At 39.3% G+C, this 13924-nt stretch overlaps 1 protein-coding gene across 2 annotated transcripts in view; it reads left to right on the plus strand.

Annotated features, from left to right (window-relative positions):
- DPP10 (dipeptidyl peptidase like 10) overlaps positions 1 to 10879 on the plus strand; it is a 560343-nt gene extending 549464 nt beyond the window's left edge. For both annotated transcript variants that reach the window (XM_069780863.1, XM_069780864.1), the window contains exons 21-26: positions 64 to 118; positions 4319 to 4418; positions 5178 to 5236; positions 5325 to 5397; positions 7022 to 7095; positions 8620 to 10879. In XM_069780863.1, coding sequence (XP_069636964.1) covers positions 64 to 118; positions 4319 to 4418; positions 5178 to 5236; positions 5325 to 5397; positions 7022 to 7095; positions 8620 to 8757 — 499 coding nt within the window. In that variant the 3' untranslated portion in view covers positions 8758 to 10879. The remainder of the gene's footprint in view (positions 1 to 63; positions 119 to 4318; positions 4419 to 5177; positions 5237 to 5324; positions 5398 to 7021; positions 7096 to 8619) is intronic.
- Positions 10880 to 13924: the final 3045 nt, after the last annotated feature.

Consider the following 13924-nt stretch of genomic DNA (forward strand, 5'->3'; position numbering starts at 1 on the left):
ATTCAACAAGTAAAATTCACCATTTTACTTTACCAAACTAAAAAAACCTTTTTTTTCTTTCAGATCACTATTGAAACAGCCCTTCATTGATCCTAAGAGACTGAGTATATTTGGAAAGGTAATGTGCAAAAATAGCAGGATGTATCATTATGATTCTTTAAGAAAGTACTATCAGTTCATAACTAAACATATTTATCTATTTTCCTAAGACAATTTCAGTTATTAAAAGAGGAAAAAAACCTTCCATAATTTACTGTATGTTCAGTATATTAATTTTTTCTCAGAATGCGTATTTGCGATCAATCAGTTTAGTTTTATGGTACTGCAGTATTTGTGTTTCAGAACCTTCAGGAGAAAGTATTTGTTAAAAACCACCTGGCTTCTTTAGACATTTTTAATATAGGCTTAGGTTTTGTGAAAGCTTGTTTCTTACACTTTTATATTTGGGTTGTAGTTAAACTGACAACGTCCCTCTAATACAACTTTTATATCTGAATGTTTTACAAGTTAGCTGAGTAACAACCCCATGGTACTGTCATCAACTTCCTTTTTGTGCCATCTGGAAATCTCACCTTTGCTATTTCATCAGCTGGCTTCACTGTGTCGCATGTCGTTGCCCCTAGCATGAGATAGAACAAGGCAAAGGCTTAACCTTTAGTAACAAAATAGCATTTTACCGATGGCTAGTTAAAAAAAAGCAATTGGAAACACCACATAATTGCTGTTGTTTATATGAACTAGCATGTGCAACCTTTTTTTTTTTTTAAAGTGTTTTCTTAAAAATGAAGGAGTTTTATGCCTTTGACCTGAAAGCAACAACAAACCATGATAGAGTACGTAGACAAAGCCCCCAGTCATCAGTTATAAGAGCAGCATGTGTGCCAGTATGAAACTCCTGAGTTCCCATCCCCACTCTGCTACTGACTTGCAGCATGGCCTCGGGCAAGGCATTTAACCTGCATGTCTCTGTCTGAATGCGAGATGAGGATATCGATATTTGCCTCCTGCGTGGTAGCATTCTGAGGACTAGTTAATGTTTGTGACTATTATTAGTGTTCCATGTGAACATGACCTTCCTCAAAGATTTGAGCTCCTGCCACACTCCTTGAGCTAAAGAAACGGTCATTGCAAGAATTCCAGTAGCATCAAAACCAGTATTTGGTTTGTAGGGCAGCAGCCAAAGATTTTTTGGCTGAGGATGTATAAGCAGGGCTGATTCCATCCACCAGATGATCGTGGCACACATTTCTATTCAGGTTTTAGTGCCTGTTACCGATTTATCTGAAAGTACATGTGCAGAGAAGCATCTATGTTTCTCCATATCCTCTTCCCACAAATGACTGAAAATGTTATTTCTGAAATGAAACCACTAAGGACCCCGAATTGCTCACTTGTTTCTTGACTTCAGAAATTCTTTTCATTGCTACTTGAAAATTTCCACTTGTTTTCTGTAGGAGATTCAGCAGTATCTTGTTTCCTAACAGTGATGTGATGAGACAGTTACCATAGAGCATACATATAAACATGGTTTTACATACCTGCCAAAGCCCATCACCAAATTTTTTTTTCTTTCACCAAGTATTATTGATGATGATATTCCTGCATTTATATTCTGAAAGAAAGATTGAGGAATGAAAAGTGGAAATGTGAGAAAGCAAAGAGCAAAATCTGGGAAATTTGATAAGCTTCAATGTTGCTTTGAATTCAAGGAAATTTACCCTTTTCAAGTTAACCTCTTAGAGTTGTTTTCTAATGTCAAAAATTCATAAAATTTAAAAGTCACTTTTAGTATTAGGGAAAAAAAAATCTATTTAACAACTTCCTAGGGTTAATTGTATTTTCCTCCACTCTGCTTATTTTAGAGTCAATTAATAATCTTCTTTAAAACTCATTTCCTTTTTACTATGTACAGCGTGATAGGAAAACTCTTTTTTTTCTTTCTATGCATTAAATTGGGCTTACTGATGGAAACAGAAGGGACACTTTGCTTGAAAATAAGATGACTGGAATTGCTTAATGCTGATCTCATAAAGCTGGACTCACGCACACTGTCAGGGAGCTCTTTAAGAGGTTTTAGAACTACACAGGAATAAAATTCTTGTCTCAATCAGTAATGTAAACTAGGCAGAAGAGTAACAATATTGTCCAGAAGGGCACAGTGTGGAAAATACCTACTTCTGACTGCCAGGCAATCTGCCAATGCCACCTTGCTTATCTCTGTGAGGGGTACAAGCCCAAGTGATTCACGATCCAAAGGCCTTTCTGAACCGTTAGACAGCAAATTGCGTTTCCGTGCAGTTTGCATTTTTATTCATGGAAGTAGAAAGAGAGCCTGAAAATAAGTTGCAACTTCACAGCCAACCAGCTTCTTGAAAATACGGCACTTGGGTTGTAACCACAGAAATCCAGCTGATGAGTGAGGCACCACGTATTCCTTGCATCAGGATGTATGAACTATTTTCTGCGTTGTCATTGTGAAGTGCTTCTAAAAATGTGATCTCACTGTGTAATGTTTTTGTCCTGGAAAGCCTGGCTGGAAGCAAGGGCACAAGCACAAAGGAACGAAATTCCCAGGAGAACTAAGCCAAGCTCTTAATGAATACATGGCATAAATAATAAATAACCTGGCAATAGCTATCCTAGGATTAAAATTGTGCTGTGGAGCTACTGGGAAAGACACAAACAGAATATTAAACAAAAGCAGAAGTAGAGAACCCAGAGGCAGAGGAAAGTTGCTATTCTCTTAAACTCTTTGAATTATACAAGTTACCAGTGCCCACTCAGAAATTCTTTCTTAGGTGAAATCTACTCCTGCACGTGGACAATTCTGGGTGGCTCTTGGCCTCCTGGGCTGCAATTTCTGTGGGAAAGGGATAAGTCAGTTCCTCACACTCCGTGGAAAATCCAGCTCTTATTCTGTATTTCCTTTAGTGTGTCTGTTCAAATTTACTATAGGTTGATTCCAAAGAACACTCTCCTTTGCTTATTTTTCTTAACTAAGGTTAAAGGATTTTCAAATATTCCTGTTCTTCCACAGAAATCATCTCTTCATTAAATATTTAGACATGAAGGACAGGAGCAGGCAGGATTCAAAAAAGTCCATGAGAAAACTCTGTGAGCATTTGACACACAGTATTCTTTTTTGGGTTGGCTGGTGTTTTACATTTTTCTTTTCCCTGCCATGGGATAATTTCTTCTTCCTGAAGTGTGTTGTGCCAAACACAAAACAACAGCAACAAAAAAATAACTGCTAAAATCAATTTTCCAGCACTGATGAAGGGAAAACAAAGATGGCAAATAGAGAAATTTGCAGAGCCTGTAATATACGAGCAAATCCTTGATCCCAGACTCCACAGTTCAGAATTTCATTTTCTGTGGGTCTAGAGTGATTATAGGTGTACAGACGTGGATTGCCAGTGTCATTCCAAGGAAATCTGTGGTCTCAAATTAAATCTTTCATGTTTTCATGCAAAGCGAAGCTTTCATGACTCTCTTTTGTGTTGCAACTCTTCCCAGGGAGGTGTGTTGTAGACTTTGCAGGGGAGATGATGAAGAAATGTGCCATAAGGACAGATAAATGTGGTGAGGCGAGGAGAGAGCTCCCCACCTTCTGCCCCATCTCTTCTGGCTTCTTCATGCTGTCCTCCCTGCCTTGTAACAAAGCAGCCTGATGGATGCTCTGGTAGCCAGAAAGTGCATCCAGAGATTAACATAATATTGAGCAATGTGGCTGTGTACAGCTCTTACTTCTGCAAAACAGTGCAGGATCTGTACCTCTCTGGGGGATATTTGACGACGCTGTAGCAGAAGCCACTTTAATAGCATAGGATTCAATCTGTGGGGGAGGACATACTGCAATCAATTCACAGGTTTCCCCCATTCTAGTACTCTGTGTCGTGTCAGCAAAATGCTCAGTATATCTTGGTAATTAGCGAATATTTACATCAAATATATTAAAAACTGAGTACAAATCTTCCTGTCTAGATTGTGTTCCCAAAAGCCTTACTGTTGTTTTTTGTTTTGGTTTTGGGTTTTCTGTAATTTTCAAATCTTTTACTAACTATAGCTTAGTCTGCCATGATGGAGTTTCGGAACTTAAACTGAAATAGACTTATTATTAATTGCATAGTTTAAAGATCATGACCAGGTCAAATGAGATCTTTATTTACTCTTAACTGTAGGTTTACGTTTCCTTTAAAAGCAACTTGCAGATATAAATACATACTGTAAAATGATGCCACTGGATTAGCACCATGACCTCTATTGTTGCTAAAAAGAAATGCATCAACAAAAATCTCAATATAATTTCCATTGTTAGGGATACGGTGGCTACATTACATCAATGATCCTGAAATCCAGTGAACGGCTCTTCAAGTGTGGAGCTGTGGTGGCACCAATTACAGATATGAAGTTGTATGGTGAGTATTCCCTGCCCTACACCTGTGAGAAAATCTATTCAAAATATCTTTTATTCATGGAGCTACTATTCATTTTAACTATGGGCAGATAATGTAACCACATCAACAAGATTTCACCTCACTGTCTCCTTCTCTCCTTTAAACGAAAGGGCAGCTAACACTGCGAGGGTTTGCCAAAACACACAACAGATACAATATTATTAACACCACTGATTTTTGCAAAGGAGTTGTGTTTCCCATTTTCCACTGAAATTCAGTCAGGTACCCCATTTCCTAAGAATCCTTTAGGTATATCAGCCTGAATCAAGACTTATAATACAAGTGAATCTTCTAAGGTTAGTGGTGAATTCTTTATGGTATTGTGTCGTCATTCAGTCACAGGATATTTGGTTCTGTATGTGAAGTTTTGGGCACAGGCTATGGACCATGGACTGTGATACACAGGAAATCAGGTTATTTTAATGGTCTGTTAGTCTTTTCTTTGGTTTTGGGGTTTTTGTTTTGCTTTGGTTTGGGGTTTGGGTTTTTTGTGGGTTGCTTTTTGTTGTTGTTTGGGGTTTGGGTTTGGTTGGGGTTTTTTTAAACATTTAAAAGTGGTTTTAAATGGTACATTTAAACGGTACATACTGGTTTTAAATTAACATCTCTTTGATGATTTCGTGGCTTAAACAGCTTCTCCTGACTCTAGGTCAAAACTGATGAATTTAAAAATAGAATTAATTTTGATGAATTCACAAGTTTTTGTTTTTACTTTCACAGCATCAGCTTTTTCAGAAAGATACCTTGGTATTCCATCAAAAGAGGAAAATACCTATCAGGTAAGTTAGCATAAACAAGAAACTTAAAATGACTGGTTTACTCTTAAAATGCAATTCAGTTCCAACTTTGTGTGTGTTTGTTTGCTAGGCATCCAGCGTATTACACAATCTTCATGGTTTAAAAGAAGCAAATTTGCTAATAGTTCATGGGACAGCTGATGGTAAGTATTTACAGATGCAATTACATTTGGAGTCAGAGGTTCCAACAGGCAGGTATTCAAAGACTGATTAGGCATACACCTAGCGAGTACATTTTTAGGTTCATTATCCCTTCGATAGGATTTCTTATTTTATTTCAGTTGTCACTTCTAACTCTAAGCTGATCATGCTTTTCTTTGCTGAGTATTTGTACCTTTTAGGTCCTGTTAGTTCTAGTTTGTTTAAGTCTTGTGGACCACTGACTTGCTAGTGAAAGGTATTATATGAATTATTAATAGCACAACATACATTTTTAATGGTATTTTAAATTAATAGAGATTCTGCAATTGAAGAAAGAATTATCAGTACAGTTGGTGAAGTACAGCACCAAATGGGAAGTTAAACTTTTCAGCTAATTAATTACAAGGCATCTGAAGCTGAAGCTGTAGGGAACCTTTTAATAGTACCAATACTTGTAGCAGTACTTTAAGACAGAGAATGAGTAAAACAGAGAAAGTTCTAGCACTTCAAATGGAATCATAAGATGTGTCAATCAAGAGATAATTTGTAATTACAGATTTAAATTTAACTGCAGTATATTTTTCCGAACTTTCTTAACTGATGCAGGCCTAAAAAACGAGGTTTGATGCAGGCACAAGTTACAGTGCTGCAACAAGCTCCTCGGAACAGCTTCACACGCATACTTCTTTCCCTGGCATTTCCCTGGTGAATGTGGGCTAATACAAGGCTTCTCAGTCCGGAGGCGTAAATACCTCGCGCTGACAGCGGCTGAGGTGAGAGTGCCCACGCACGCTTGGGCACCCACCAGCCTGTCATCCTGGCCTAACTCGTCAAACCCACGTTACGGATCCGAAGTGCAGAGGGCTGCAAACGCTGCCTGGTGTTTCTTCCCGGAGCAGGAGGGAGAGGGACGGAGAAGATACACTGGGTGACTGGGCAGGCATGAGGGTCTCAGACTTTGCTGGCTGTAAAAGGCAGAAGCAATTTCTACCCCTCTGAACACGGTGCTAGAGGGAATTGGAACTCTGATGGATGGTCTGAGCACTGCAGTGGGCTCAAGACTAGGGCTCTGATTGCTTGCTGCCCTTGCTTAATATCACATCTAGTGACACCGCCCAGACCACTTGCAGCCTGAGCTCTGCAGCGTTAGGTCATGGTAATAAAGTTGCCTGTTTTTACCACAGAAAGATTAAGTTACTGATATGTTGCAGAAAGTCCATTACCTAAAGAAGTGTGGGCTGTAATAACCCTGTGCAAGCAGTAGAAAATCCAATGTGCTTTCCTCTAACACAATTATAAATTGTCATGATGTTCAAACAGACCGGTTTTACGCACCTCTAAACTATCACAGTGTGGGTAAATCACGGGTGGAGAGAGGGGTCCTGACGGAGTGCCTGGAAAGCCTGCCTTCCCTTGGGGCTTCCAGCTCCTTCTCCAGAACCTCCGCTGTTACACCCCGCGTGGCTCTTACTGGTGGGGCTGTGCACTTCTGACGAGAAAGATGGTCAGCTTCAGATCTGGTAGTTACAGAGGTTGGAAATGGTTTCAGTCAAAGCTGTTTGACAGATAAGGATTTCATAGTAGCATAGCTTTTTCTGATAATACCCAAATGTTGTTGTCTTGCAGCTAAAGTCCACTTCCAACATTCAGCAGAACTAATTAAACATCTAATAAAAGCTGGAGTTAATTACACTATGCAGGTATGTGCGGCTGTGACATTTCCTATAAACCTAGTTCAACATTTAACCTCATATGGGTATTTCTTCCCCGAGAAGGACCCTCTGTACCACAACGCACCAGTATTACCTCAATTTGCAGTCAGAACTCAGTGCAATCCCATTTTCTTCACTGTTACTATGGATGTCAAGAACCATATCTTCTTGTCGTTCTTCTGGGCTCTTTCTCCTCTCTCTCATCTTTCTGTTTTCCACCTGTTTATCCTACAACGCTATACAAAGTGCTTTAGAGTCTATATGCTCTCTTTGTAATATGGAGATATCACTACTTTAGTCCCTTTTTACCTAAAAAAGTATTGGGTCACATGAAACGAATTTCTCCTTATTTTCAACGTTTAAATTTATTAAAAGGCAGCTAAAAGGCGAGAGTGCTGTTCCCCCTCTCCATAGGTGTACGGAGGATGAGGGTGCCGTGAGGGCCAGGCTGGGGACAGCAGGACAGGGCGTGCTGCTCTCGTAGAGACTTGCACGGGACCCACTGCGGAGCACGTGGATGTTGCTGGCCGAGGGTTCCGACTGCATTAAACCTTCTTAAATATCTTAGATGATGGGGTTTGGGGTCACTCCTCCAAATATCTCTGAGGTTACACGTTGCAAACCTCAACCTTGCTGAACCGCAGGTAAACCTGTAGTTTCCGCTGAAGCGTGTGCGCTCACATCGGGGAGAAGGCGGTAGCAAGGGGGTTAGCGTTACTTCTGAAGGGAAAAGGACTTTATGTGTGAAATCTGAGTGGGGTAGGATCCGTTCCAGCTGTCCCCGTGATTTCAGCTGAGGTGATGGGAAGGCCGGTGGAGAGAGGAAGAAGCAGGAACGACAGAGGTCTCTCAGAAGAGCCCCGTTGAACCGTTCTCGTGCAACCTTGTGATAACCTGAGTTTGAGGAAGCAGCTGAAGCTTTTTGCCTCAGGCCACCGCAAGTCTCTTGTCCTAAACCCTGTGGCCTGGATTTCTTCATTCAGCCTGCAGATTTTTGTTCAGCCTCGCTTGGGAGAAATTTCCAGTGGAATTTGAGTTAAGAAATAAAAATGCCCACGTCCACCCTAGGAGAGAGAGATGATGGGTTTTAGATAAGATAGGAAGATAGTTAAAAATGTGAATAAAAAGGTTTTTCGCTGAACACTTTAGAAGCTGGGATATTGAGAGGTCCCTAAAAGCATGAGGTAATTAATCCTCATTGACGTTAATGGGATTTGGATGCCTAGACACTATTGAAAATGCCAGCTAAGTAAACTGTTGTAAGCTCAATGACTGGGAATATAAATTTTTTCCCTGCTGCAGATCCCACTGCAGTGGTTGTTTGATGTAAGTTCAAATTCCAAGAGAATGAGTTTTACTTTGAGTTTTATTAGCTTTCCTTGATGCCATAAAACTAATGTTATCATCCTGTTGTCATCTAAACATTTTGAAGATCGGAGAAAGAAAATTAGAGCCCTAAATATTTGAAAAGCCTTTAAAAACTATTTACTTTTATCCTTTCTCCTCTGTTAGATCTACCCGGATGAAGGTCATAACATTGCTTCTGAGAAAAGCAAATATCACCTTTACAGCACAATCCTTGGGTTTTTTAGTGCTTGTTTAAAGGAGGAGACACCAATTTTACCACAGGAACCTGAAGAGGATGAATAAGGAAGCCTGTTTGTGTAGTACTGAAGGGGACTTACTTTGCGGCTCAATAAAACCTTAAATAAAAGTGACTGTGAGATTGCAGATTCTGCAGAAGCTCAAGGGCAGCTAAAGGATATCACAGTGGAACAGCACATTTACAGACAATGAGCTAATAAACTGGAATTCAACTACAAAGTCCAAACATATTACCAAGGGACAAAACCTTTACCTTTGTGGAAGGTCAACAGTTGGTTACAGTTTCCTGGAAGAACTTAGTTTTGCATAAGTGTAGGGTTAGTGCATGTTTGTTATGTTAAGCCTCACTGTTGGTTCTGTAAGTGGTTGCTCGTTTTTTAATTTAAATGCACATCTTTATTCATCTTTGCATAATGCACAACCTATCATAAGTATTATGGCCACTAATATTTTAAAAGGTGAGCTGCAATCTAACACTTTACTGTAACGTTACAATAAGTGCAATTCTTTCGCTGTCTATTACACATAAGAAACCACAGAGATAATAAAGGGCACGATATTTTCTCTAGTTTCTGCTCAAAGGGGATATATTGTCTAGTGCATCATATAACATTGATACTGAAAATGATTTCGCCCCCCCCCAATTTCAGCATTTACTATTGTTACTGTACCTACTAGTAACCAATAAGGGACTTTTTGGTAGTGTACTCTTGGTCTTTATGTATATACCCAGGACTCCCTAAGCAGAAAGTCTTTCTCAGCTTGAAGAATTTTTTTCAAGACGTAATTAACAGCTGTATTTAAAACAATATCTGCAATTGAAATCTTTCCCCAGTCCAAAATGTATCTATTGTTTCCTTAAAATATGTTTGAGTTGTGTTTTGGTATTGTTTATAGTAGTTAATAGTTTGCTGGTTACACTCTAATTTTAGAATATGCTACTTTGTCACATGTAAATTAGATACATAAATATTAAATTATAGTTTCAGATAAAGAAAATTTATTAACAATGTATAATGCCACTGAGTAATACTTTACTCCTCAAATGAAGACATATTTTGTATAGCGCATCTTCCTTTTCTTCCATCTGGTCTCAGATGTAATTCTAGTATTCATCAAGGTGGCCACGTAGCTGGAACACACCATTAGTTTTTATTCCAGGGCTGCTCATTAAGTCTCTTGCAACAGGATTTAGCTTCAACAGCACGACAAAGAAATGAAATGTTTTTCATTCAAGGCAAAGGAAGCTCCTGACAAGTTAAATTTTATTATTTATTCAGAGGGCAAGCCCCTCATACATCCATTTATTTGCCAAGGTGAATTACAGCAATAGAAATTGAAACTATGAAATAAACAAGGCAGCCAGTTTGGGTTTGCAGAATATTAACTCTGATCACTGAAATCAAGTACAATGTTGACTTAATTTGAGATATCTTCCTGAAGGTATGTGAAAACTCTTGACAGATGCTGTGCCGCTTACATGAGAATAGCTGTATTTTTTTTCTTTCTGGATATATTCCAAATACTTTCCTACCCAATTAAGGTTTAATTTCTTCCAAGATTAAAAAGAAAGTAATTTTTTGAAGGTAACTATACTATTTAAGATGCAAAGTTCTGCATATTTTATGGAGAATGGGAATTGTTTTTAATGTAATCGAAAAATCACCTAAAGCTTTTTAGTCATTACTTTTTTCTGGAGTATTTTCTTTCACAGTTAGCATTTTTTTATGATGCAAATAATTCATTTGTCTGAAAGGGGCAGTTTTATGGAACACTGCAAAGTCTCTGTCTTTTAATGTTTAGTATTTATCTTGTTTTATTAGCAATGTTTAACTATTTTTCAATTATTTTAATACAATTTTAATGTGCAATGATATCTTGTTTGGGTCCCGGTGTCGCCACAAAGTATGGCTTTGCTTTGTGGTATTTATAGTCCATATGGAGTACATATGTATAGTATTAGGTATGGTATATATGTATGGAGGCTACTATGTGCACTACAGTAAGACCATACAAAACAACAAAAAAAGTAAGAGAATTCAAACAAAGTTTTGCAAATCCTGTTTTCTATAGAGGAGCAACATTTCGAAGTCTTCTATTGGCTGGGACTTCTAGATTGTGATTTTATAAATTACACCCATTACTTAATAAAAGCTCACCTGACAATGCTGATGCTTTTCCTAACCAAACATGGTAAATGAGGTCCTAATCCAGTTGAATTCAATAGGACATTTTTCCCGATTTGAGCCAAATGCAGACGAAGAAACCACAGGCTGGGCGCACGTGTTGAGCGTACTGCATGGACTCGGCGTGCCGAGGCTACGTGAAAAGGCGAATTCTTCTCAGCAGGCGCTGGCTGTTTCTCTGCGAGACAGCCACTATGTGCTCGTATTTACTACGTTTCACATGTATAGCCTTTAGTTATCTGCAAAAGAAAACAAACAAGGCTTGCGTCTCAGCAACAGCATTACGCATGTGCTCAGGAAATACGTTATCCCAGATCAGACTGGGAACCCACACCCAGTCTCCTCCTTTCCCCGTTCAACTCACTGTTTCAGGCCCCCATTCCCTACTCTTTCTATCCCAGCATCTCGCCTCCAATTTTGATCAACTTACCTGAATACGAAGGGGGCATGAGGACATGGCTTCTGTAAGAGTGCTTTTGCCAGGACTGGTGTGTTTAAAAAGCGTGTTACCTGAAGTGTGGGTTATCTGTGTGGAAATGTGGTACGCTTTTAATGCTTCTCATATTTCTCACACTGTCCTACATATACAGGTGTTTTTACATAAATGTGTATATGAGGGTGAGCATCAGACCCAGATTAATTGGTCTTTCTGAAATTTTTATGTATGAGTTAAATTCAGATACTGCAAAAGTATTTGCAGATGCAGCCTCTGATTCTAGTTAGACTAAAGAATTTGGTGTACAGGGTATCTCTACTCTTGCTAACTTGTTCAAATATTTCTTCCCCTTACTGCACAACTGAATATTGTTATCTATCAGGTCCTACATACATAACTAATGGCAATCACTCCTTAATTGGTCTATGTGATCTACAGTATTGATCAAGAGTTAGTACGCCTTGCACAGAAATGGCATGAAAAACATAGGGGGTTTGTAACTTATCCATTGTGAAGCACTGTGATGACATTTTAGGTCTGAAAAATCACTGTTTGATTCAGCTGTCCTTAAAATATGACACTTATTAGACTAGACCCATTAATTTCTGGAAAGCTAGGGAATCAGCACATCCATTTACTGCTTGCTAGAGCTTATCTCTACCTTCTTGATTTCCTCTCTCCTTTTTCTGCTATTAGGACTTGCAAAATCTATGAAACCTGTAGGTCATATTGAAATTTCAATTATATTACAAAATCGGGAGTAACTGCATGTCAGTTGGAATATTTTTTCCAGATTGTTGAGTACAAAGAAAGGCTGATTATTTTTAAATTCTTTTTTTTAATCTTTCTGCAGTGAGGACAGAATTATTTATGACCTGGTTTGATCAACGTCTGCTATGATTTGCTATAACCAAGTGCTCATTGTTCCTATGGTTTTGGCATATGTAGATCTACCCGTGTCTGAAAATGAAGATGATTGCCTCTGTTCTCTCAGTTCTGGCACTTAGTTTGAGTATGGAGTCAGTTAGGTTCATTTAGTTGAGAAATTGTGCCTTTTAAGGCAGAAGAGCTGTATTTGATCTAAAGCCAAAGATTCTCCATGGAAACTTGGGAGCGTTGAGTGTTGGCTCCTTTAATGAAATGCAGAGGATACAAGGTGTAACCTAGTATCCCTCCTTGCAGGTTTATTAGATGTTACTGAAGAAACTGAAGCAAAAGGAAGACTGGCCCAAAGAGACTGAATACCAGTTTCTTTTGCACAGCCTAAAAACACATAGGCAAGGTGCAGTGGTCGTAGCGTTTTATATTTACTTCAAGTTAACTCCTGCTGTCGAGTCAGTTGCCTCTGGGGAAGGAAGAAGCTCACTGGTATTGATTACTGGTGCATCTTCTGCAAAACATCTTTCAGTACCGTTCAGATCCCTTCACTTTTTCCTTTGAACAATTTCAAGAGTGCTTCAGAGAATGGGGAGCTCGTGGGATGTGGCTAAGGAGAGTCACAACTTCCAAGGTGCCTGGAGCTTTGAAAAGAAAAGAAAGGATTTAGTTAAACTTCTATCTGTTGCATTTCATACATGAAAGTCGAGAAGGAGCCTGGCTTCAAGGAGGGAGGTGGATGACAAGTGTTGGTGATTCAGTCGCCAGGGAGGTAACACAACATGCTTCCTACAAACCTAGTACCAAAATGTGCAGTGGTAAGTAAAAGAAATGCCTGTTTTCCAATGCCTGAAAATTACAGTGCTGGTAGATGAAGTTGGTCGGGTATTTGGATAGAATTAAGGAAATTAAACCACCTGAGTGTATGCAGTCCAAAGTTTCCATTAAACTTGGGACCAGACTTCTTGCCTGTATAATTAGTTTAGCAATCCAATATCCTGCCTCTACATAAGTCTAACTCAACAACAACAAAATTGATTTGATAATGGCTATATCCCATGAGGACACAAATGATATGTACAATTCTTTTTAATTAAAATATCCCATGAAGTGCTAACAGCCCATTTTTAGATTTCAGGACCAAAGGAGAAAAAAAAAAAGCTTCTGATTGATAAAACCAGCAGCGGGAATATAATTGGTAGGAAGGTACTCAGGAGATACTTCCCTAAGGAAAGCGATTAGAAAAATGTTTTCTGCTAAAACGTATTTTGTGTCATAAGTGAGCCCAGAGCACAGCTGTCGGGGGTGCTTCTGAGAGAATTTAGATGTTGACGTGCAGGTGATGTCCAGAGGGCTCAGGTAGGGAGCAGGTACCCGTCCTTGCAGGCGGTCCCGTCCTCCACCCAGCACAGAGCCTTTGCAGCTCTTACGCCGAGTTTAGTCTGTCAAAGTCCCTGCTGGATCCAGCAGGGATCCAGAACGCTGGAACGGGAGCGCAAGCGATAAGCAAAGACAGGGAACTGTTGCATCAGGAATAAGAAAAGTATTTTATAAAAGGAGTAAGGAGTGTGGTTGTCTTGCTGTTCTCGTTAGTCAGAGGTGAGGGTGGGGAGCTTGGGCCGGGCACTCGGTGATCCACTCAAACGCACTCCAGCTGGGAGGCCAGCTGGCAGAAATTACAGCTCCGGCAGTGTCTGTAAATGCTCTAACATCA

This window comes from Haliaeetus albicilla, chromosome 4 (genome assembly GCF_947461875.1).
Source record: "Haliaeetus albicilla chromosome 4, bHalAlb1.1, whole genome shotgun sequence".
Lineage (NCBI taxonomy): Eukaryota > Metazoa > Chordata > Aves > Accipitriformes > Accipitridae > Haliaeetus > Haliaeetus albicilla.